Here is a 25,235-nt window from a genome sequence, read left to right as displayed (position 1 = left end):
GGGGTGTCTTCAGCCACAGTTTACAACCCTCCATACCACATAGCAAAGTAATATGTGTAGTAGTGTTATTTATAGAATGAAATGTCTAGGTTGCCTATGTTCTATGTCAGTGACATACATCTGAAAGCAACTACTTACCATGTATATTGGATTTGTGTGCCAATTTGCAGTGAACTAAGACACTGTCTTGACCCATCACAAATCCAATAAAAACCAGGCGCTTGTAGGCTCCAGGTGACCACTGCATAACCTATGGATCAAGTGCACTATTTGGGTCATTCTCAACAGTGGAAATCAAGCTTCAGTTAAAGATAGTCTTGATATTCATGAGAAAAGATGTCATTGCACCTTCAATATTATTCACTGATCTCCTCTGTTGGGCTTAAGAGGGGCAGAAGGCCTTATACAGGTCCTCTACACTGGGGCAGAGACCTCAGACAAATTCTTAGTTGGACTGAATGCTGGGGAGATGCTTGGAGGGAAGGAAGGAAAATATTCTCCCTTCAAACTAGTAGAGTAGCTCCACAGACTTCTCAAAGGATACTTCAACCCAGTGCCTGAAGTACCATAGTCCTGAACATCCCTAATGCACCCCACTGTGGAGGAAAGACAGATCCTTCTGTCCAATTTCTCCCTTGCCCACATATATCCCACACCCTGAATGCAAGGAGAACTCAAAGTTGGCCCATATGACTCTGCTCAGCCTCCTGAAATCCAACCCCTCCTTTGCACAGCAGACTCTCACCAGCTCTAGAACATAAAGGGAAATGGAAATTAGGTTTGCCCCTGTGTTTTCTGGACATTTCATAGCAGGTGAGCAGTGCCAAACAATAAATCTCAGCTCTGAAGTACCTACATTCTACAGACATGAGTTGGCCAGACATGAGTTGGCCTGGTTATTAAGATCAAAAGACTGAGCAATGCATAAAGAAATTCTCCACATATCCTCCCATCTCAAAAGTAATTGAAAGCGAGGAAGTTAAACACTTTCACTCCATTTACTGTATGACCAACTTAAAGTCAAAGATTACAACATAGGCATGCGTAGCACATTTAATTAGGGTGTGCACCTAGGGAATATTTTTTTTTTTTAAGGTGAACATTTATTGAATGCTCAATCATAAAGGACATTATTTTTATTCATCAAACAAACTAAAACTTAACTAAAAACTTAATGTTTTTTAAATTAACAACTAAACTTTACTTAAAAAATACAAACTTTAAAAATCCGATACAAAATACCAATTTTTTGCTGTAATGATAACCAGGCGTATACAAAGACACTATTGGAGACCCCAGGGCATGGCCACTAGTTAAGTCAAGGGGATGGAAGGCCATAAGGGTTGAGGAAGTCTCCCTGCTGAAGGCCTAAGGGCTTCTTCTCAACCCCCTTAATAGAATTCAGGCCTGGCTGGTTTGAGTAAGCTCTTTTGCTCTTAAAACAATGTTGCAGCCGCAGATAATGCCTTATAGTGTAAGGTTTGCTGACACCAAGTTAAAGATAATAGGAGATAGTTACAAGGCCAGACAGAATGTGCTGGTTGTTTAAGTTGCTAGGAATGCTTATTAGAGGTTGCAGGAAATAAACATTGTTGTAACCCATATAAGGAAGGCAGAGTTTTTGTGCAAAGTTTTAATTGGCTGATGTGTAGTGCAGTAGCATTAAGGAATATAAAAATGTGTGTAATGACCTGCTCTGGTGTGCAGGATTTGAGATTCTATTCTCCCTGTACCTTGTTTGCAGCTGCAAATAAACTTTTCTGCTTCTCCACCCCGCTGTGATTATTGAGTGAAACACACCGGGTAATGAACCCCTGCTGTTGTTTTGCCTCTCGGCATTGGGTGCCGGCAACAATACAGTCAATTTTCATGATCTTTATCTTTAACCAGATAATGAGCTAACCCAAATTGACCAAAACAGATTAAGGTTTCTTCATCTTCCTGTCCTAGAGAACGAGACGTCGCTCACCAGGTGTTATGGACTTAAATTCCTCAATCACATAATTGTAATTAACTGACAAAGCCAATTCTTGTTCAATGTACAAAATCATGGGTGAGTCGAGGCGCTGTTGGGACATTTTACTTCTTAGTTTGTTTTTTGATATGTGCTAGTTTCGAAAAGGCTCTCTCTCATGAACAGCTTGTAACAGGTAAGACTGCAAAACACTGAATAGATTTCTAAAAGGCCTGGAACATGGCCAATTCCTTTAGCCAATCAAGCCACTCTCTGGTGGTGTTCATAGTGCTACCTTTAGGAATAGATCCGTCATAGCCCCGAAGCAATCTGACTTCAGCTTCCAACTATATTGTCCCTGCCAATGTCTCAGCTCAGCAGTTTTCCCATTGCAGTCACAACTTTACAAGTCTCCTGTTCAAATCGCTGGTCAATGCCGGTAATCACTGAGTCTAGGAGTGGGTAAGAAAGTTATTCTTTCCTGCTCCTCTTTTGTATCAAAGTGATGCTGGGACTCAAACGTGTCAGCAATACAAGTGGACATTTTTCTCTTCTTAACAGGAGGAATCGATATATCATTCTCTACACACATTTTCACACGGTCATTGAAAATAGATTGAAAATATTCTGGGCCACTTCTCATTGCAGCCAAAGAGTTACACAAGCTTTTCACCCTTGTCATTGCAGTAAGTTGAGATCTGGAGCTTGAAGAGCCTTACTCACTTTTACCACCATCTGGAGAATAGGGTGCATCATGTGAAGGGCAAAGATGAACTTGAATGAATTACAAAAAGCAAAAGGAGTACTTTTCTTTTTGCGGATACAGACTAACACGGCTGCTACTATGAAACCGTGAATGAGTTTAGGTCACGGATAAGGCCCATGGCTTTTATTTTAGCATCAGTAAGGTGAGTTGTTTCGATAATCTTTTGTAAAGCTTGTAAAATGATGGAGTAGTTTTGTTTTACAGCAGCCATTGCTTCTGCTCTGCGTGCCCATCTTGTGTTTGACAGGGACTTCAAAGTCTTCAACTGGGATCTTACTTCTTATGAAATCTTCTCCATTACTGCATGTTGCACAGGATTCCCCTCCATGAAGGTATAAAAAGAGTCTGAATAACACGAAAAAAAATCAAAGATAGTTCTGTTTTGTTTACTTGCCGTGCATGCATCTTCTAGGACAAGGTTCAAACAATGCGCATAGCAGTTACATCGAGTATTTCACTGTTTCTTTCTTTACATTTCATTTGAACTCCCACAGTACATCCAGACATAGTAGATGCGCCATCAAAACAGACAGACATCACTGATGGTCAGTCAATTTTAAGAATGCAAAAGACGTCATTTAACTGGTCAAAAATAGACTGTTCAGACTATTAACAGTTGATGCTCAGACACAAAATGTTCAACTGGACTATGTTTTTCATTGCCAAAATACTGCACCACAATGGACATCTGTTCATGGTGTCCACAGTCAGTAGTGTTGGTGGCAATTATTGAGACCATTTTTCCATTTAGTGAAGACACAATCTTTTGTTGCACAACGTTGTGCAAGGCTACAATTAAATCATTTTGGATGCAATTACTCAGATAGGTAGCGTTTCAAGGAGATTGCTGCACATGCTTTGCCATTATGGGATCATATTTTTGGAGCATATTGACAAGATTTAGAAATAAACCTTCTCAACACTGTCAGCTTTTTCATTGTGACCCCTGAATGGTCTCCCACCTTTCGCCAAACACAGAACAATGTCAATCAGTCGCTCATAACACTTTGGTTATGGCATTGTTCTTCTTGTTTAGACAGATAAGCCTGCTTGCCCTCACCCAACAATACATCAATAGGTTTCCCTTCATTAAAACTTGACCATGAAGAACAGCTCAACACATGAGATTTTGACAGTAGGTGGTTTTTAAAACATTTGTTAGCCCTATGCCAGTTTCTGAATCCCTTATCAATAAATGCTGGATCAGTGTGACCTTTGTTTGCTGCATCATTAGAGGAGACGAAACAGCAGTAAAAGCAAAATGCTGTGTCCTTTGATGAGTTATATTCTAACCATCTATACTTTACCAATACCAATCGGACTGAAAACTTCTTTGTTTATTCCCTATTTTACTTCTAGGAAACATACTCAATCTAGGTTGATAAGGACCTCTAGATAATTGAGACTGGCGTTCTAATCTGTTTTTTGGAATATCACAGACCGGGTCATCAGATGGAATGTTTGATGGCTTTGAATAGGAACTACACTGACCTGAACTAAGAGAAAGTCTGTTTCTGTTGGTCATTACTCAGTTTATTGCACGCACTAGAACTGGTGGCGGCACTGCCTTCATGTAAGTTCTTAACCGAGGAGTCCGAGGTATTTGCACTACTGTCAGCACATTCATTATAATTCAGTTTGTCTGCTCCTTTTCTTATATTAACAATGAACTGATCCATATTTTAAAAGGGGGTATCATATGATTGAATTAAAACGTAAAGCCACGAGTTTGTTATGCTATTTCAGTAGCGTACACGCGACAAAGATTACAAACACTGTAGATGCTGCGCTGGGCACGCCTGACATGACCGCTTATATAAGTCAAAGAATTTTCTAGAATAGTAGTCGGAGGGGGAGGGGTAATGGTAATGCAGTGCCGCACTAGTGGGGACACATGCTGCGAGCGAACGCGGGCTTTCTATACATTTCTACAACATCTATATTATGCAATTCGGTGTTTATTGCCTAATAATACAACATAATACAACTGCAAAACTAAGCATTTCTGATGGTATCTTCGAGACTGAGCACTGAGTCCCATTGGGTAGATAAAAAGATTAACCTAAATAATCTATACAGAAGCCTGTGGAACCCCACAAGATTGGGTCCCTAATCCATGAACTATTAGAACTCATTTACAAAACTTTTCTTAAACATTACATGAATATATTGTCTCACACTATAGAATTAGAATTTATAATCCCTATTCCATGATGAGATATAATGTATCTATCTTTAGATATGTTTTTCCCTCAAAAATCCAATTTAAATTAAAAAAATCCGATATTTTTGATTTTTTTTTTAAATCATTGATTTTTATCCACCCTAACAGCTGGACATGGTGGGGACGGGGGCAAGGATTGGTCCCCAGCTGGAGTGAGGCAGGGGCCAGGGGCAAAAGGAGCACAGTGGGGCATGGGGGGAGGATTAGTCCCTGCTGACTGGAGTAAGGCAGGGGCCGGGGACGAAATCACAGCGGGGCAGGAGCTAGGGTTGGTCCCTGGAGCAAGGGAGGGGCTGGGCATAAACTGCAAGTGCAGCAGGGCTGGGGTGGGGGTAAACAGGATCCCCCCACTCCTGCCCACAAAGAGCAGGTACCAACCTTCTCCCTGGTTCTAGCCCATTCTCTTTGTCTCTCTCCGCACCAAGCTGAGGGTGGGGGTGCACTGAGTACAGGGCTAGGGATGCAGGGTCTGGGAGGGAGTTAGGGTGCAGGAGCAGGCTGGGAGTTGGGGTGCAGGGTCTGGCCAGGAGGTTGGGGTGTGGAGCGCTTACCTGGGGCAGCTACCATTTGGTGCGAGGGGTGCAGGTGGATATGTGGGCGGGAGGGTGCAGGAGCTCCCCATTTGGTGCTCAGGATGGGGGTGGGGATGTGGAGGGGTGCAGGAGTCCTAGCTCCCTGCCCTGAGTGGTTCACAGCAGGGGGCTGGAGAGGCTATACCCTGATTCCACCCCCTTTCCCAAGGCCCTGCCCCCGCCTCTTCTCCAATTCCTCCTCTCTCTCCCCGACACACAGCTGATCGGGGGCAGGGAGAGCGAAAGAGTGAGAGGAGGAGGGGCGAGTACGCAGCATGCTGTGGGGAGGAGGCGGGAGCTTGGCCACCGGCTGACGTGGAGCAGCAGGACAGAGCCCGGGGCGCGCAACACCACCAAGCTTCTGCCCCCGCAGGGGAGAATGGGGGTGGAGAAGAGACACCGGGCTGGGGCCTCCCCTACCCCAGACTCCTCCAGCCTCCATCTCCTGCAGTCCGGCTCCCCCCACCCCCACCCACCACCTTTTTTTTTTTTGGGCTCTTGGGGCAGCCCTGATTAGGATGTGCCTGAGCACACCCAGCACACCCCATGCGCATGCCTATGGATTACAAAAGCTCTGGCAAAAGGTTTGTGAGCATTTAGAAAGAGCCCAGATATGCTGAGAGAATTTCCTTATGTTTCTTTTTTGAGAGTTGTTATATAAACTACTTATCAACGTATCAGTCAAGATGTGAAAAGTTACTTCATTTGCTGCATTGTTTTTTTATAACATTTAATATAATGTTGAGCCAGAAAGTCTTGTGAACCAATTAGTCAAGTTATTATAATTAATTTGTCATACTGTAGCAGGTACCAGACGTTACAATGGATCAGGACCCATTTTGCTAGGTGCTGTACAAACAGAGTAAAAAGACAGTCCCTGCCCAAGAGCACTTACAATCTATGTCAAAATTTCTAACTTAAAATTTCTGTTTTCCAAAAATACACAAAAGTGTATCATCTTACAGTACAAATCAACTGTATATAAATTATGTTTTCATCTTTAGCCTACCTGCATACTGCCCCTCTACAACCATCAGGCAGTTGATGCAATGCAGCAGCACTACAGCGTATACCAGACACTCCTACAAATTATTGCATAATAAACTATAGTTTGACGCAACTGATCTTATCAACTATAACCTGGTATCCTTTTTGAGTAAAGAAATGGGGAAGATTGGAAAGAGTACTCACCTGACCTGTACCTGATCTGTGACATTGGACCTTCCCAATTACATATTTGACCAAAATTGCTTATTTGACCACACTAGTGGACTATCTTTTCTTAACCACAGATAAGGAATGTACCTCCATACCCATATTACTGCCTCACTTGGCTGCACTTGACAGCTTAAATCCTGAGATGATGCTGTTCCATCTTAAAGAGCTAGCAAGACTGATGGAAACTCCATGAGGTGGAAGAGATCCTTCCTCTCAACCACTACTATGAGGGGACTGCACTTCTACCTTACAAGTTCTCACTTGTGGAGTTCCACAAAACTTTATCCTCTTTCCAACTTAAGATGTGTGTTACTGCTAGGTGAGTTCATAAAATGCCCTAATCTGCCAACAGTATGTAGAGGTCACAGAACTTTATTTCTTTCACTCTGAATGCTAAGAATGGAATCCCCTGGCTGTCGTAGTACCTAAATGAGATCAGTGCTCGGATACACTAGTTTGCGGACGACGAACCCAGGGAAAATGGAGGTAATGCTGGTGAGAAGAATCAATCAATCTGAAGACCTCGCAAACATAGTAATATCATCCTCCTTCTAAAACGTTTGCCCCCATATTGAATGGTCAGAATGGTTCTGAAATGCCTTCATTGGCATTTGGCCAGCCAAGAGACCTTTCCACATCCTGCCAAATGAGAACCTAGTGACAGTTCATGCTTTTATGACTTCCAGTTTTCTAATAGTTAAAGCACCATATTTAGGAGTAAAAAAACTTAACAACTCCAGCTGGTTGAACACATACTGTCTTAGCCTACCTACTAAACAACAGACTTGACATAAACACAACACACTGATCACTATATAGGCTCCTCATACAATCCCGGATCAAGTTATTTTCAAAGAGATTTTCTAATATGGGAATGGCAATCAAAGACACAGCAATTTACTGGTTCACCTTCCAATAAATCTTTTTATACGAGTATTTTTTCCTCTTTGCTGTCCTAGTTTCTATCCATTAGAGCCTGTTCCAAACAACCTTTTAATCTTCACCTAAGTCTTATGATGGAACTCTAGTGGATTTTTTTTTACTCTGCATTACTATACGATAAAACTGTAATAACCAAGTTAGAAAGTTAATCTAGAACAATTACTTAATGTGTTAAAAAAAACCAAAACATTTTTCTCCTACTTTCTTCTTCTAGAACTCTAGGAGACATTTTGCATACACTATTTGTTTGTAAAATTTATATACTTACTGATGAACACCAAGTACTTCCCAATCCTTTCCAACATCCTGAGGAGCTATGTTATGTAGAGTGGCTGGACACACTTCTATTAATTTACAAAAAAGTGACCAACCCACCTGGAAAATAAAAATATAGTTATTTTTCAACAGACATGTCAAGTCTCTTACTTGTGTCCCTTCTCCGATGAAGAGATATTCTACTTTAAAACATAAACACTGTTTCCCATTCCCCTTGCATGTAGGAAAAAGGATGAACTCATAACATATTCCTTGATCTGAAATTCTAACAACCTAAATAAGATATGATGAACTAACACAAGACAAGACAAGGCAGAGGACACACGAAAGTTAACAACTAGCTGCTCAATAATATGCAAATTCCTTGATTCTGAAATACCTCTGAGAATAAAATACCCAAGGCCTAAATTGAAAAAGGTTCCTTATTTTACCCATTTCTTGTTGGAGAAAAAACACTAATAAATGTTGCTAGTTTATTATGAAAGCTTCCTAGATCTTAGAGTTGTAGGCTCACATATTGAAAAAGGATATTAGCGGCTTGATTATAGTCTATAATTATCTATATGGGGAATAAATATTTAAAAAAGCACTCTTCAATCTAGCCAAGAAAGGTATAACACGATCCAATGGCTGGAAGTTGAAGCTAGACAAATTCAACTGTAAATAAGCAAGAAATTTTTAACGGAGAGAGTAATTAACCACTGGAACAATTTACCAAGGTTTGTAATGGATTCTGCCATCACTGACAATTTTTAAATCAAGATTGGATGTTTTTGTCAAAGCTATGCTTTGGAATTACTTTGGAGAAATTCTACGGCATGTGTTATACAGGAGGTGGTCAGACCAGATGATCACAGTGGTCCCTTATGGCCTTGGAATCTAGGAATCTATTCAAAATATGTAACATTGCATGCCACATATCAGGCCATAGAACCATTGATGATGGAGCCTTCCCAAAACCTCTGTGGCCTTGCCCCTCTTCTTCCCCCTGAAGCCCCACCCTTGGCCAAGCTGGAAGCCACCTGTGCGGGGGTCCCCCCCCCCCGAGAGCAGCCCCCACCAGCCCATATCCCCACCCCTGGCACCACGCCCCCCCGTCCAGGACAACTGGAGGGTACATGGTTCCCCGCAGCTGCCCAGGCTCCCCAGACAGGCTCCAGCTGCAGGCCTGGCCGGGGTGGGCCTTGGGGGGGGGGGGGGGAAGTGGAGGGGCAAGGCCAGTTGCAAAAAAATGCGGGGGCACCAGGGTTTATGGCCCTTCCACAAACCCCTGCCCCCCCCCCCGCATATAACAGATTACATTTGGTTGAGAATGCAAACACTTGAATGCTAGACCAACTTTGTCTAACGAAAGGGATTTAAAATCACAGCACAATTTGGTCCTACGTATTAACAAGAGATGCTACTTATCTGCAATTAGATTATAAAATTTGTAAATCTGGCTTTTATATTTGTTTAAGTTTTAATGTTAATTTAGTGTCCAGGACAGGTACTGGATTGGGATTCCTGGAGACTGAAATCCTCCATTAATCTACAGAACAAGGAAGGGCATAGAGAGCAACAATGCGAACTCCTCCACTCAAACTAATGTGTCATAACCCTGACTTAAAGGAAGCACCTCTTGGCATGAGTGGGGAGTTTGTTTTCCATACAAATTCAGCTCTTGGCCTCGCCTCTGAGTGGGGGTGGCCCTAGACTACCTGCCAGCAACTGGCGCCCTAGGCGAACCATGCAATTGGCATCCCCACCCTCAAACAACCCCAAGGGCAGATCTAGGCTGAGGTTTTTGGTAACCTGGGAAACATTTTACCCCTTTTTTCTTTTTAATATTTTTTAAACAGAGGCTTAATTATTCGGTTTATCCGTCCATCCGTCTAACCAACGTTAGAGATCAGATAAAACAGAGACACGAAATTTTCAGAATAAATTTGTACACGACAGCTAGATGATATTTCAGTCCGATTTCAAAATAAAAATGCATTAAAAATGTTAATCATTTTTATTATTACAAATCCAAAATCATCCATTACGCTATCCTGCTTTAACTGCCATTACCACCACATCCAATATAGAAGGAAATAAGAAAACTCTTCAATAAACTTTAACCTGTATTTACAAAACTCTAAATAAAAAAAAACACTCTGTGCTCTTAAAACATGACTTTTCTTACTTTAAGTTTTGAAAATTCAGTCACTAGTTCTTTTAGATCCAGTTTTCCAGCTATTTCATGCTCTATTGACATTGTGGCAAGTCCAACAAGTCTCTCTTGCACCATTGTTGAACACACGTTTTTATCAATTTTAACTTTGAGAAGCTATGTTCCCCACTAGCTACAGGAAATTAACTGGCAAAATTAAAAGAATGCATAGAGCTATAAAAAAGTTTGGAAAACTGTCTGAGTTTATTTTCACAAACAAACTTCAGTACTTCTTCAGGAGTGGAATGTTTCTTAAGTCGTCTTGAAAAAGCCTGAAGCTCACCACACAAATCTGTAGCATCAATGTCTTTTCAATTTTCCATAAGCCAATGCCGACTCCAGTTTTATACAAAATTCTCTTATTTGTTTTGCTATTTTCTTTTGCAAGCTATGAATTTCATATAGAAAGCCAAACACTGACTTTAGCTGTTGCATCTGTTGAAATCTTTCATCAACAGAGTGAATAGCAGTATCAAGGACTGCGAAGTAGAAATTCACTTTGAACCTTTGGTTTGGGTTCTGAATGGGTTTGTCTCGTCCTTCATATGAAAACGGCTGTTTCTTTTGCCAAATGCGAACTGGCTCTGGTTCAAATTCCGTCGGAAAGTCTATTTCTTAAGCAAGCTCGAGAGAATCTACTAGTGTTCTTTCAAACCCTTCATCATTTCTGAATTCCTCCAGAATATTTTTTAGTTTGCTGCATTTGTCAATAGCAGAATGTATGCTCAAGTTCTTTTCCTGAAGCTGCTTACTAGTGAGGTTAATCTCGAAAAGGATATTATACCACAAAGTGAGTTAAGTCACAATTTGACCTTGGAAAGGCCATTTGCAAGAGCTTCTGCATCTGAACATGCCGAATTGATCCAGGAAAGGTAGTATCAGAAATTTCAATTAGGGCATCACAAATGTTTCCAAGTTCATAGCGAAGAGGCTTCAAAGCATCAATGTGACTCTCCCATCTTGTCTGACTAAGTGGTTTCACAGTTAGAGAATTCATATGGCAATTCAGAATTTCCCAACGGCGTGTTGAGCCTGAGAAAAACACAAACACATTGTGCCAGGTCAAAGAAACTGCTTGCCTCCAAACAGCATGTAGCAGCATCATTGACAACCAAATTCAGAGAATGTGCACTGCAAGGAACAAAAAAGGCCCTAGGATTGATTTCCATCATTCTTGTTTGCACACCATTGTCTTTACCCTTCATATTACTCCCATTATCATAGCCTTGGCGACATAAGTTTTCAACAGATAATGACATTGTTTCAAGCTCTTGTAGAATAGTTTCAGTCATAAATGCTCCAGTTGTCTCCTTCAGTGGTACGAAACCCAAAATATGTTCCTTTATGAGCACTTCAACATTATTTTCATCTTCAGACTTTTCCATTTCCAGAAAACGAATGATCATTGGCATTTGTTCAACATGAGTCACATCTGGTGTACAGTCCAGTATTATTGAAAAGTATTTTGCAGAATGGGCAGCTTCTACAATTTTCTCTTTAATAGCATTTGCTAGGATTTGAATCAGTTCATTCTGCGTATTTTTTCCTAAGTAATGAACCAGTGTTTCATGAGCAGTTATTTTACATAGATGCTCCTTCATGACTGGATCAAACAAAACTAGGTATTCAAGAAATTTTAAAAAGTTTCCATTACCTGGAGTGTATAATTTTTCATTGCTACTGCGGCTGCAGAATGCTAAATTTTGCCCACTGAGAACGCTCACTAAAGCGATCAGGTGCTCTAATATTTGTTGCCAATATTCTTCTTTTTCCTTGATCACATGTACATTTTCTTCACGGATAGTTTCTTTTTTCTTCAAATGTTAACTCAAGTTCTTTCCAATTTTGAAAACATTCTAAATGTTCTGTACTTCTTTCATGTGAGGAGAGAATTTAAGATATGTTTTTCCAGTCCTTTGAACCATTTTCAATGAGTGATGTACCAACTGCTTTATTTCTAAACAACTTGCAGCAAAAGCAAAACAGAGTCCTTCAACACTGAATACTGTAATCAGTTTTGATGAATTTCTTCCCCATTAATGAGTTTCCTCTTGTAATGCTGAACAGAGAATTCTCTCTCTCTTCCCTAAGGATGGAAATAAAATTCATGAACTTGTTTGGGTCCATGTTTCACGAGAATTTGCCACACACTGTCATCACATCTGGGCAATGAAGCTAGGTCCCCATACTGTAACTTGTTTGTAACTTCCACATCCTTTCTTCCTTCTACTTCATTTACTTCAATTTCTGCATGTGTCTCTGAAGGTGAATACATTTTCTCCACTTTCATATCAGTCTGATGCTGTGAGCTGCCTTCATCTAGAAATAAGATTCCATCATCTTGAGTTTCCAAACTGCTTCCATGCGGATGTGAGCTAACCTCCTCTCCAAGTAAAATTCCTTCATCTGGATGCTGTGAACTGCTTCCACCTTTATTTGGATAAAAGAGAAGATATGCTGTTTTGCTTGGTCCTTTTCCTTCTCAGCCTTTCGTTTATGATACTCAGCTCCTGAGGGTTTTCTTTTTCCCTCTTTCTGCCATGGGGCATTTGAATATTGTTATGTACTAACTGTGCTCCCAACTGCGAGCATTATAGCGTTAATGATGGCTGACACCACATGGTCGGTGATTTAAACCGCATTGCAGCATCCCAACACATTCTTCACAATAGTTAGTTACAGCATTTACATGGAAACAAAATGACCTTTTTCAACATTATAACCCAACACCGGCTGTTTGGAAAGTAATCCCCATCCTCGCAGATACCCACTTGGAGTGTGATATCATCACTTTCGTAGTCTAAAGCATTAACTCTGTTACTTTTCTTTTATGGACCTTATTTATTACATGTGAACCAGTTAAAACAAAGAAAAGTTCATAATTCTACAGCCCGATAACGCTAAGGTTCAATAACATTTAAAGATACTCACATTTTGGATTTATAATGCTGAAAAATGTTATTCTTTGGCACCAAGAAACACAATTTTCCACAGTATTCACTTAATTCTTAACCATCTACCTGCGACGTGTGTTAAAATGACTCTTTGATGTATATCAACTCACGAGATCTCCGCTCTACATGAATTTCTGGCTATGCGACCTTGATGTCTATTTGAGTGAGGTGTCACTGGTATTGCAGCTCTTGCCGCTGGCAGATGTGTTTCATTGTGGCCGAGTTATTGCTTATCAAAACTGCAGAGCGGGTCATCTTGACCCTACGTCGCAAATTGAAAAAAAAATCGCTAAAATATTATTTATTTTGGCAGTAAATAAAAGATTTGACATATTAATAAATTCTCAGAAATGTAGAGAGATGAATTATAATTCATATTCCCTCCATACACACATGGGAATTGAAATAATGACAGCTTTTTTTCCATTTTATTTTTTTTTGTATTTGATTTTTTCCCCTCAAATTTGGCTCCCCATTTAACTTGGCACCCTAAGCAACCACCTAGTGCACCTATATTAACGGGCCACCCCTGCCTCAGACTGACAGTAAGGGTATCATTTGTCGTGGGTGATTTTGCATTTCAGTTATTTGGTCACTTGGAGGACACCAATTCATTCCATAATTGGACTCATATATACATACATATACTTTTGTTACGTAATCCTCCATAATCAAGACAAAAATACAATTAATAAGTGACAGTAACTAAGTTATCACTTTCAGACCAACATAGGTTCCTTCAGAACATTCTTTCCATAACAGGCTCAACCACATATAGAAAGCTGGATTGTGCCTGGACCTGAACAGGTGCAAGAAGGTTCAGAAGGAGGAGATGGTGGAAAAGGGAGAGAGCACAGGAACCTCCCTCCCCTTTGCATATCTGTGCAGGGATTGCACAGAATCTGTCCCTTGTAGTCCTCTAAATGCAAGAACTCCACAAGACCCTCCTCACTCTTAGTGGTTCTAACATCTGCAAAATGAATGAAGAACAGGGCAGAAGAAGGCCATCGTCCCACATAGAATGGGAAAAATGAATCCAGCACTCCTGCAAAAGGTGGCATGGAAGCTATGTTTCCCAGAGGCGTTGTTTCTGAATCAGACAAAATGCCACCCTGAGCTCCTGATGCACTTCCCACACCATAGGACTATGTGCCTTAAAGCCATAATAAAGCCCTAAGAAAAGATTTTGGCTACATAGACAGAATTATTGTTTTAAATATTTATGGAATGTGTGTTTCATAAATGAATTGTTTCAATTATTGTCTGGTTCTGTGAAAAAAATATTGATGACTTGTTATTGTCAATTTGTTTTAATTACAGGTTTCAGAGTAACAGCCGTGTTAGTCTGTATTCGCAAAAAGAAAAGGAGTACTTGTGGCACCTTAGAGACTAACCAATTTATTTGAGCATAAGCTTTCATGAGCTACAGTGAAGTGAGCTGTAGCTGTAGCTCACGAAAGCTTATGCTCAAATAAATTGGTTAGTCTCTAAGGTGCCACAAGTACTCCTTTTCTTTTTGTTTTAATTGTGGGTCATGTTTAAATGTAAAAAATGTCACAAAAGATAACATGATTTCAGAGGTCTGTACCAGTAAGCCATACATAGTTATAGAACAAACTGGAAATAGCATAAGGCTTTCATGTTCAAAACACGTCTTCCCTTTTCTAGCTGCTGAACTAAGTACAGTGTTCAAAAACAAATGTGTTTGCATTGCTTAACAAAGACTGTATTTTGAAAGTCTCCCCCCCAGCCTCATCTAACTCTACTGTTCTCTATAAAATGTAGAACATAAAACTTAGCTTTATACGTGGGTTTTTTTTAGTTCCCCCTTCTTGTTCCCCAATACATTTTCCTTATAAAATCCAGATTTGTATCATACCAAATTATTTATTATTTTAAGGACCCAGTACACACTGAAAAATGTAAAGCAAGTATCTAATGTGCTAATACAGGGGTGGGCACACTACGACCCGAATCCGGCCCACCAGCTGTTTTAATCTGGCCCTCATGCTCCCACTGGGGAGCGGGATCTGGGTCTTGCCCCACTCCAGCGCTCCAGCCAGAGAGCAGGGTCGGGGGCCACTCCATGCAGCTCCCGGAAGCAGCGGCATGGCCCCCCTCCAGCTCCTACACGTGGGGCAGCCAGGGGCCTCCGCCCTGCATGCTGCTCCCACTCCAAGTGCTGCCCTTGCAGCTCCCATTGGCCAGGAACTGCAGCCAATGGGAGCTGCAGGGGCAGCGCCTGCAAATCGGGGCAGCGTGCAGAGCCGCCAAGCCGCGTCTCCATGTAGGAGCTGGAGAAAGGACATGCTGCTGCTTCCGGCAGCTGCTTGAGGTAAGCGCCGCCTGGAGCTTGCACTCCTGAGCCTCTCCCTGCGCCCCAACCACCTGCCCCAGCCCTGATCCCCCTCCCACCCACCAAACCCCAGTCCCTGCCCGGAGCACCCTCCTGCACCCCAAACTCCTCATCCCCAGCCCCACCCCAGAGCCCTCACCCCCCCCCCGGATCCCCCGCCCGCATCCTGAACTCCTCATTTCTGGCCCCCACCCCAGAGCCCGCACCCCCAACCAGAGCCCTCACACCCTCCTGTGTGCATTTTGTGAGCATTCATGGCCCACCATACAATTTATATTCCCAGATATGGCCCTCAGGCCAAAAAGTTTGTCCACCCCTGTGCTAACATAAGATCCCTCTTGCAATGTTGATATAAAACCCCCAGAGCTTTTAGGGTTCTTAGCCTTTGTCCAGTAACACTGTAAGCAAATGATTGTATCTTAAATAATTGTCCGAGAGCCTAAAGCCCAAATTGAAAGGAAAATAAATAAATAAAAACATTCTTACAGGTACTAAAGTGGATCATTTACATAAGACCCCATTTGGTGGCATTACTAATATTCTGTTATTTTAACATTGGTTCCCTTTTCATTACTAGTATGCGTAGTGAGTTGAGCCAGTAATGTTTCAATGATAGCCATTCACTTACTTGAATTTAAACATGTCTTGTCCTCTACTATTTAAGCAGTATCAATCTGACCGTCAGCGATCGCAGAAACTGTAGTTGTTACAGTACTTACTAAATATGGTATCTGTTCTGTCTAAGGCATTATTATTTTTGATTTATTGGAGATCAGTAGCTTTCCCACTGTTTGTAGAGAAGTTTGTGAGGTTTGTATTAATAGTCCAACTTGCCCTGGTATCTACAATACTGATCTATTAAGAAGTAGAGGTTCACTTTGTGTGAGTTGATGATACAGCAGCAAATCACTGTGTGGCAAGCTGAGCTAGAAGGAAATTTGTTAATCAGTCCAGACACTGCCCTTACTCAGACAAACCTCAAAACATTGGTCAATTTCACTTCAGTGCCACAAATCAGAGAGAGCTACTGATCCATTAACCTGTACATTGAAAAGCAGTTGTTAGTGTAGACATGCTGTAGCAAAATGGAGCATCTACAGTAACTCCTCGCTTAAAGTTGTAGTTATGTTCCTGAAAAATGGTACTTTAAGCGAAACGACATTAAGCGAATCCAATTTCCCCAAAAGAATTAATGTAAATAGGTGAGGTTCGGTTCCAGGTAAAAAAAATTTCGCCAGACAAAAGACTATCTATCCATACACACAGTATAAGTTTTAAACAATTTAATACTGTACACAGCAATGATGATTGTGAAGCTTGGTTGAGGTGGTGGAGTCAGAGGGTGGGATGTTTCCCAGGGAATGCCTTACTGCTAAATGATGAACTAGCACTCGGCTGAGCCCTCAAGGGTTAACACATCGTTGTTAATGTAGCCTCACACTCTAAAAGGCAGCACGAATGAAGGGAGGAGACACTGCATGGCAGAGAGACAGACATACATTGTGTGTGTGAGAGAGATGGCCATTGCCCCTTTAAGTAAGTACACTGCCTTTTTAAGTAGATAAGCAAGTTGAGACAGCAGCTGCTGCCAGCAAGCTCCCTCCGTCCATCCCGAGCCCTTTCATTTCCACTCCCCTTCCCCCACCCGGCTCTATGGAGATGGGGTACAGGAGCAGGGGGAGGGGGGACACCCTGACATTAGCACAGCCGCCCCCCCCCCCCGCACTGCAAGCAGGAGGCTCCTGGGGGCAGCTCCAAGGCAGAGGGCAGGAGCACCATAGGGCAGTGTGGGCAGGGACAGCTGAACTGCCTGGCAATTGATAGCCTGCTGGGCGGCTGCCGCACAGGGAACTTAGGGGAGCTGATAGGGGGGCTGCCGGTCCACTCTGGTTCCAAGCCCCCACCAGCTAGCTCCAATGGGCTGCTTGCTCTTCCTGAAAGTAGTGGACAAAGCAGGTGGCTGCCAAACAATGTTATAACGGAGCATTGCGCAACTGTAAACGAGCGTGTTCTCTAATAGATCAGCAACGTAGCAACGAAACAATGTTAACCAGGACGATGTTAAGTGAGGCGTTATTGTACAGCACACTGTCCCCACCATAAACTCAGATTCAAGAATCCCACAGTTATTGTGACTGCATCACAATGGATGAAGCAGGGAAGACTGAGTACAGTTAGTGTATAGTATATTTAAAATTGTTACAGCATTAGGGAAAAGAGGAAAGGGTGACTGCAGCATTTTGTGATGTGAAGGATTTGAGTTGCATACTAGCTATGGGCTTGGTTAAAACATTAGACTTTTTGTAGCCCCTTAAAGTAAACTCATAAAGGTTAAGAAATTCAGACAGAAGGCTGAAACTTCATTTTAAAACCAACTATTAAAGGTGAGTTAAAGATATTATCTCAGTGTCCTGCACTTGCAGCTCAGGTACAGTCATTACTTTCTCCCTTATGCAGTTTTCCAAAATTTCCCCTAAAGTTTCAGTTTGAGATATTTTTTACTTCCTATTCTAAACTTCTGCATCATTTTGCTATTGCTAAACAACTGCTGGGTTCGATCCTAAAAGTAATGGCTCTATAAATCCTTTACCTATATGATAATTGAATAGTGAGCCAGGAAATTAAAGTTTCAGATTCCCCACATTGCTCTGAGATCCTCAAAGGAAAGGTATAATAGCAGTGCAAAGAATTACTATTTCATTATTATTACAATAACTATACATCACAAGGAGAGTCAAGAATACAATTTATTGCTTACTCTGAATTTTTTTAATTGTGTGTGTTTTAACTTCGACCTTTCCCATTATTTAAAATAGATATATTTGTGGGGGATTTTAATATTTTGCTTCCTAACAAACCGAAATTTTAAAAGATGAAAACAATTGCAATCATTCACATTTATTAAAATAAAATACAAACCAGCCATACAGAGGTAATATTGTCTGTAAATATCCTTTGGGGGTAACATACATTTTATTTTATGTGATTGACAGGAAGGATCTGTTTTATGTGTGTTTTCTGGCAATGACATGGAAAAGCACCTGCAATATTTAATATGAAAATGAGTCAGTCTTATATTACAGAGATAACCAAGCAGAATCTTAAACTGCAGAATTTCCCCTGCTTTGTTTCTGAGGTTTTCCTGTGCGTGACAGTGGCTAGTTAAGTCAGATGTCACTTTCTTAACACACCCTGCTATGTTTAAGAAAAATACTGGAATACATCCAATATTATATCACATTTGTAGCATATGATACCATATGTGATTTGGAAATTTGTGCAGTACAGTACTTACATAATTTATAAATATACTTGTTTGCTTTATTTTGGTTTAGTATTTAGAAAGACAAGAAAATAATTCAAATAAGCAAACAGGTGACAACAAACTTTAGCCATTAAAAATCATTAGTATTCTAGAGCAGTGGTCCATGATAATAGTAGAATATATTGGTAATATTATTAGTATATAATAGGTACCACTATTACATTAATCTGTTTCTTAAACTTTTCCAAGTAATTTGACACAGAAGAAAAAAAGCAACTTGGATAACGGAATTCCACAAATTTAAATGGTAAATGGTATCTTGTTATTTACTTTTAATCCGCTTCTGTGTGTTTCTCTTTAATGTGGCAAAGAGGCCTGTGGCACCTTATAGACTAACAGACGTATTAGCACATAGGCTTTCGCGGGTGAATACCCACGTCGTCGGATGCATGTGGTGGGGGAGGACCCCTGCGCTGACCCCCCCCCCACAATCCCCCCCCCAGTCCCGCCCCTTCCACCAGAGGCCCCGCCCTGGTAAGAGCTCAATTTTACTGCCATGGCTGATGGTTAGCGTCTGGCACGGAGCTGGGCCGTCCCGAACGCCGAGTGAGTTTTGATTTGGCTCATGAGACAATCAGGACCAGCCGCGCGCCGTTTGGCTCCGAAACCAAACTTCCCGCGAAGCTGCGGGGAGCTCGGGGCTGGGGCTGGGCCCCGTCGCTCCCAAGGGGGCTGGGCCAGGCGGCTCTGGCCCGCGGGCTTGACAGCGGGCAGCTGGGGATGGAGGGGAGGCCGCCAGGAGAGGGGGCCGAGGCCTTTACCTGCTGCAGCGCGACCACTCGCGGGTAGGAGTCCAACACCAGCAGCACCGGCACGTGGACGTTTCGGCCGCCGAACAGCCGGGGCGCTGGGGGGGGGGGGGGTGGAAACAAAACAAGAGCCGGTTACTCGCCGGGGCAGAGCCGGGGAGCCCTGGTGGGCGCCCGACCCGCCGGGACAGGAACCTCACCGCGGGGCCGGTGGGCCAAGGCCAGCAGGTCCTCCAGCGTCTGCAGCAAGCTCTCCAGCGGCGTCCCCTCCTGCACGTTCGTGAGGCGAACGGTCAGTTTCCTCAGGGCGGCTTCCTCCCTCTCCTCCTCCTCCTCGGGGCAGCTGCCGCGACTAGCCATGGCTGACCCCCCTCCTCAGCCCACGCAGGGCGTCCGGCAGCTCCCCTCCTGCCGCTGAGGCGGCGCCTGGTTTGCGGCTGGTAGTAACTGCTGCCGCATCTACTCCACGGCTCAGCCCGGCAGCTGCAGTCATCGGGCTATTTCTGAGCCTCTCCTCCGTCCCCCCGCCCCTTTCGCCTCGGCACTGACATAATCTGCGGCGAGACCCGAGCGGCCCTGCCCCGCTTTGAGATGAAGGGGGGTGGGGGGTGCAGCACCGCCCATCTACCCCTAGGGGGCGCTGACGCGACACAGTCTCCCCGGAGGGGCGCAGGGGTGGAAATTTATGGGAAGCATCAGCCAATCAGTTTTCAGCTGCTGACGGCCCTGCCGTCCAATCGTATGGGTGTTCTGGGAGGACCGCCCCTTCCTGCCTCTCGGCCTCCCAGGGGCGGCCGCCCCAGCGGGCTGTGGTCGCGCGTCGTCGCCTGCTGTGGTTGCGGTCCGGCGTTTTGGGGCGGGAAGCAGGTGCGGGCTGCAGCTGTGGCGTCCCCTTCTGGGATCGGTGTGGGACGGGGCGGGGAGAACGGGTCTCGCAGACCTAGCACGGGCGGGGCAGTCCCCCGGCTTGAGGCTGGGGGGGTGCGCTGCCCCTAAGACTTCAGGCTGAGCAAGAAGGGCCCAAAGGGCTCGTCTCCGTGCCTCCTCCCCCACGTGTCCCATGAGGGGGCTACAACTGACCTGCCTGCTTTCCGGATATGGGGGGAGGGTCCCGGGCAAGTTATGCCGCCCCCGCCAGCAGGAGCCCTCACAGGGCCTGGGCTCTCATTACTTCGCAGAGAGTGACTGGGGCTGGCACACCATTCCCAACCTGCGGCTGCCGTCAAATTAGAATATACACCATGTGTGACTAGTCCTCTGATCTCCCAAGTACCAAGCTGTCCTCTGCAGTCATCTCCGATACTTTGAAAGGAGGGCTTTTAAAAAGCAAGATTCTAAATCATTGAGCAATTAGCCAAATCCAGCTCCAGAATGAAAGAGCACCTCCCTTTCCCTGAGTGAGCGCTGGCAAGTCTGTGAATGAAGTCTGTAGCTATCATCCCACAATTAATTATGTGATGAAAGTTGCAGAAGCATGTAAACATACTGCAAATATCTTAAGTATTAAATTAAGATTTAGAGTCAAATTGCATGCCTGAAATGATTTTCTGAATGACTTTTCATCTTCCCACCACACATGTTTCACTTGATTATATACAATTACCAGAAGTCAATTTAGACAAACAGTGAATTCAGTAAGGAGAATGATGATAATGTATAGTAAACCAACTGAAATGTGATTTAAAACTTGGTGTAGTTCTGTGGTGATATGTTCTTGTGACAGATATACATACAACTAGAAAATGCAAAAGTTTAAATGTATTAACCAACTTGTTAGTGTATCTATGTATCTGTCGTTAAATTCATTAATGTGTCTGTCACTTCTCCAGAATGCTTGTAACAGGTGCCAATAATCACTTTAAAAAATCCTCTAAAAATGGGGCTTGCAACAGTAAGAATAAAAATAGGAATACTTTCACTGGCAACCTTTTATTAAAGATTAACAAATGAACTATTCTGAGAAAAGTGACGCAAGTAGGAGATGATGTAAAAACAGATAACTGAACATGAATACCATGATGTATGCTTTCTGTAAGTTTTCCTCAACCTCTGTTGCCTCATTTTGGAAGTATTTTCGTGCCTCACGTCTTTCACACTTTCTCTTTTGCAAGAAGAAACCTTGTACTATCACCAGTTCTGTTTTTCACCATTTTTAATTGCTTCGAGCTGTTTTTAATCTCTTACTACAGATTACATTTTTAGTAAGTAAATTGTGACCATCAATACAAAACTGTGCTGACTAAAGGAAGAGAAGGGGAATACTTTAAGACCAATTAAGTTTATCTCTGTTAAACAAGATGAATGTCTTATCCTTTTTGAAGGAACAACAAGGAGCGTAGGGTTCTTTGAAGCTTTCATGCTTACTATATCCTAATGCCCTGTTACTGATAAACATACACAGTGCTTAATGTGAAAACACATGAAGAAAACACCAGCTTAACTCCTCTTTTAAAAATGTTTCATTTTTTAGACACAGGTATTCTGAAACACCTACAAATCATTGGTTACTACAAATGCTTGTTGACTAAACTATCCTTCGCCTATTAAATATCAACTTGATCCTAAAAATGTAGAGCAGTGCTGTCTGAATCAAGCCATATTTTTAAGAGTTTGTATACAAAGAAACTTTTGCCTTGGTTTCTTAATTATAGACCACAAAACCATGACTGCATTTGTGACATGAAGGGAAACAAGCTAAAACTTCAAGCACTAAAAAGACAATATGGATCTGTGTCAGTCTGATGAAACACTGATTCATTAGAAACTAGTTGAATGCTTTCTCATTTGAGGTAGTGCTAACTCCCATAATGACAAAGTAGATTGAATATAAGTAGATACATATCAACCAGCACATCGAATACAGTTTTCTTTCTTCAGAATTAATAGTTCAAACACTATTTTTAAGGAATGGTGCTGGATTCTTGCATTCCTGACTGTCTGACAGCAGCTAGCATCAGAGACTTCAGAGGAAAGTTTAAAATATGCCATAAATTGTAATGTTGGTAATTACACCTTTGGGAAGACTCTAATATCAAGCATGAGGTTTTCTCTCCTCAAATGCTTATCCTAACTAGTATAAATTGCACATCTTTACTAATCCTAGTCACATAACTGTCTAATCCTAAATTGAATCCTACTGTGGATGGCAGAGTCCTGTGGCACCTTATAGACTAACAGATGTATTGGAGCATGTGCTTTCGTGGGTGAATACCCACTTCGTCGGATGCATGTCATGTTGTGGATGGTACTCTTTCCTTTTTGAAGGTTGATTATAAGGGCATTGTAATGGAATTTTAGTGTTCATGTGTATAGCTGCCATAAGATAATTTTAACTCTTATAGGAAAACCTTGTCATTTGGCTAATCAATGAGATCATTACTGAATTACATTGCATACTGACTTTTGAAAAAAATACTGAAAAAAATACTAGATGGTTCTCATGTAATTATTGAATAAAACGTTCTTCTTTTTCTTTTTAGAGTTAAAAATTAAAGATGGTTGAGTTTTCTTTTTATGAGGCACAAAAGACTTCAGCAGTCTTGTAGAGGCTGTTTTTATGTCTTGCTAGGATGGATGGAGTGGTTCTTAGAGGGTTCTGCTGCTTACTCAAAGATTCCAGGGGACGCTGATGAGAGTAGACCTTCTACTCTCCAACTAATTGGAAGCCTTTGAGGAGGACCACTGGGGAGTCCCGATGACTGCTGGATTTTGGTGCAGGCGGGGAGACCCTTTGGGATGATGGACACCAGGAAAGCAGGACCCCCCACAGGTAAGATGGATTCAATTCACTGTGACGGGGATAGAGATGACAGGTCTTTCCTTCCTCAACCTTGCTGTGGGATAGATGGTACTCTTCTCTCTAGCTCTGGAACCCAACCGTGCATGCGCTGCCGCTGGAATGGACAGCACCACGCAGGCACTGAGCAAGATCTTGTATAATCTCTAAGGCAGGAAAAGTTTTGAGGGACTAGAATGTTGGGGGTTGGCTCTGGCGGGAAAAGCTGGCTTAGTCTGGTTTGAACCAGAGGACTCCAGTGTCTAAACTGTAAACAAGTTCGCTTACAAAGATGGAGCCCAAGGGTCATAGTTCATATATTCCATATTAGAGTCTATTAAAACCAGTGATTCACTTAACATTACTTCAAAAATACATGATTAAAAACAACTAATTGAAAATATTAAACAGTACAAACATTTCTTACTTTTTTATACCTAACACATTGAAGGTACATTCACCTGAAGCCACTGATGCAGGTAAACTGACAAAAATATGGAATGCAATTGCGATATTAGGAAACACCCCAGAGAGTCCAAGTTCAAGTATTTCTTGAAGCAATTCCTTTGGCTTGCAATCCAAATTAAAGTTCGTTGAATGTATTTGTTTGAGGAAGATGACCTCATCACTGAGATCTTTTGAGATTTCTTTGTTGTAATGTTGCTGAAATTGTTCAGCTGCCGAAAGTAGATCTTCATTAATCAGTCTGTTGAACTGCCAAAGAAACCCAAAAAGGGTACAAATTAGTCGCAGTGACTCAAATCGATGTGTAAGACCTTATTGAATAGAGTCAATCATGACAAGGAAGACATTGACCCTATAATGCTGCTCGGCATCGAATTCAGTAGGTAAGTTGCAATTAGGTGGAGAACTCAGATGAAATGCCAATATTCTGTGCTACTAATTTGGGCTCAGTCAGGATCGCATCCCATTGTTCACAAATCTGTTGACTGTCATTGATAAGATTTTCGATGTTATCCCTCTCAACATCAAGTACAGCATTGCGTGCTTCAATTACCAGATTAGTTTGGTGGATCACTGTAAGTAGCTTCATCCACAAAGATGACATCAGAATGCATTTAAATTTGGACATGTGCTTCTGAATAGACTGAAGTTCAGTTCGAGCCTGTGCAGTGAGATTGAGATTCAAGCTAATTTAAAGCCTCTCTCACTGAATTCAAATGTTGTGCAACCAGCTGAACACCATCAATCCGTGCAGACCATCTAGTTTTGGACATCCCATGCAGTGAAACAGGAAGATAGTGCTTCAGAATTGCCCAGTTTTGTGGACTGCTACTGACAATCCTGTCCATTTGCTGAACAGTTCCAAAGTAAGTAATTGCCTCCTTGCATGATGCAGCACAGTCAACACATAAAAGTTTTAGTGTGTTGTTTCCACAGCTGGAGAGAAAACAGTTTGAATTATGCTCAAGCAGAGCTGCTTGTACACGTTTGTACTTCCCAGCCATATTAGATTCATTATGATAAGCTTGACCAATGCAGACTTGAAAATTGAACTTAATACTTTCTAGAATTTCTAGTACTTGAGCAGCAGTTTGTTTTCCACTTTTTCCTCATAAAATTATTAAACAAAATAAACTTTTCTTCAACTGAAAATTTTGAGCTGTCTATAATCTTAATATATCGAATAACCATAAAAAGAAAAGGAGTACTTGTGGTACCTTAGAGACTAACCAATTTATTTGAGCATGAGCTTTTGTGAGCTACAGCTCACTTCATCAGATGCATACCGTGGAAACTGCAGAAGACATATACACACAGAGACCATGAAACAATACCTCCTCCCACCCCACTGTCCTGCTGGTAATAGCTTATCTAAAGTGATCATCAAGTTGGGCCATTTCCAGGACAAATCCAGGTTTTCTCACCCCCCCTCCAAAAACCACACACACAAACTCACTCTCCT

General features: G+C 42.2%; 1 protein-coding gene and 1 long non-coding RNA gene across 3 annotated transcripts in view; one reads left to right on the top strand and one right to left on the bottom strand.

Annotated features, from left to right (window-relative positions):
• The window catches only part of LRRK2 (leucine rich repeat kinase 2), a 120,017-nt gene extending 99,618 nt beyond the window's left edge, over window positions 1-20,399 (bottom strand). Inside the window, exons 1-3 of the mRNA XM_084616554.1 lie at window positions 19,734-20,399; window positions 19,546-19,631; window positions 7,945-8,051 (exon numbers count right to left, since the gene is read on the bottom strand). Coding sequence (XP_084472680.1) covers window positions 7,945-8,051; window positions 19,546-19,631; window positions 19,734-19,893 — 353 coding nt within the window. The 5' untranslated portion in view covers window positions 19,894-20,399. The remainder of the gene's footprint in view (window positions 1-7,944; window positions 8,052-19,545; window positions 19,632-19,733) is intronic.
• Window positions 19,251-25,235, top strand: part of LOC311514152 — a 31,164-nt gene continuing 25,179 nt past the window's right edge. For both annotated transcript variants that reach the window (XR_014709836.1, XR_014709837.1), the window contains exons 1-2: window positions 19,251-19,330; window positions 23,102-23,302. This is a non-coding gene — a long non-coding RNA (uncharacterized lncRNA). The remainder of the gene's footprint in view (window positions 19,331-23,101; window positions 23,303-25,235) is intronic.

This window comes from Lepidochelys olivacea, assembly GCF_965140295.1.
Source record: "Lepidochelys olivacea isolate rLepOli2 genome assembly, chromosome: 1".
Taxonomy (NCBI): Eukaryota; Metazoa; Chordata; order Testudines; family Cheloniidae; genus Lepidochelys; species Lepidochelys olivacea.
Note: the sequence above shows the minus strand (reverse complement) of the source record. Positions and strands in the feature narration are given on the sequence as shown.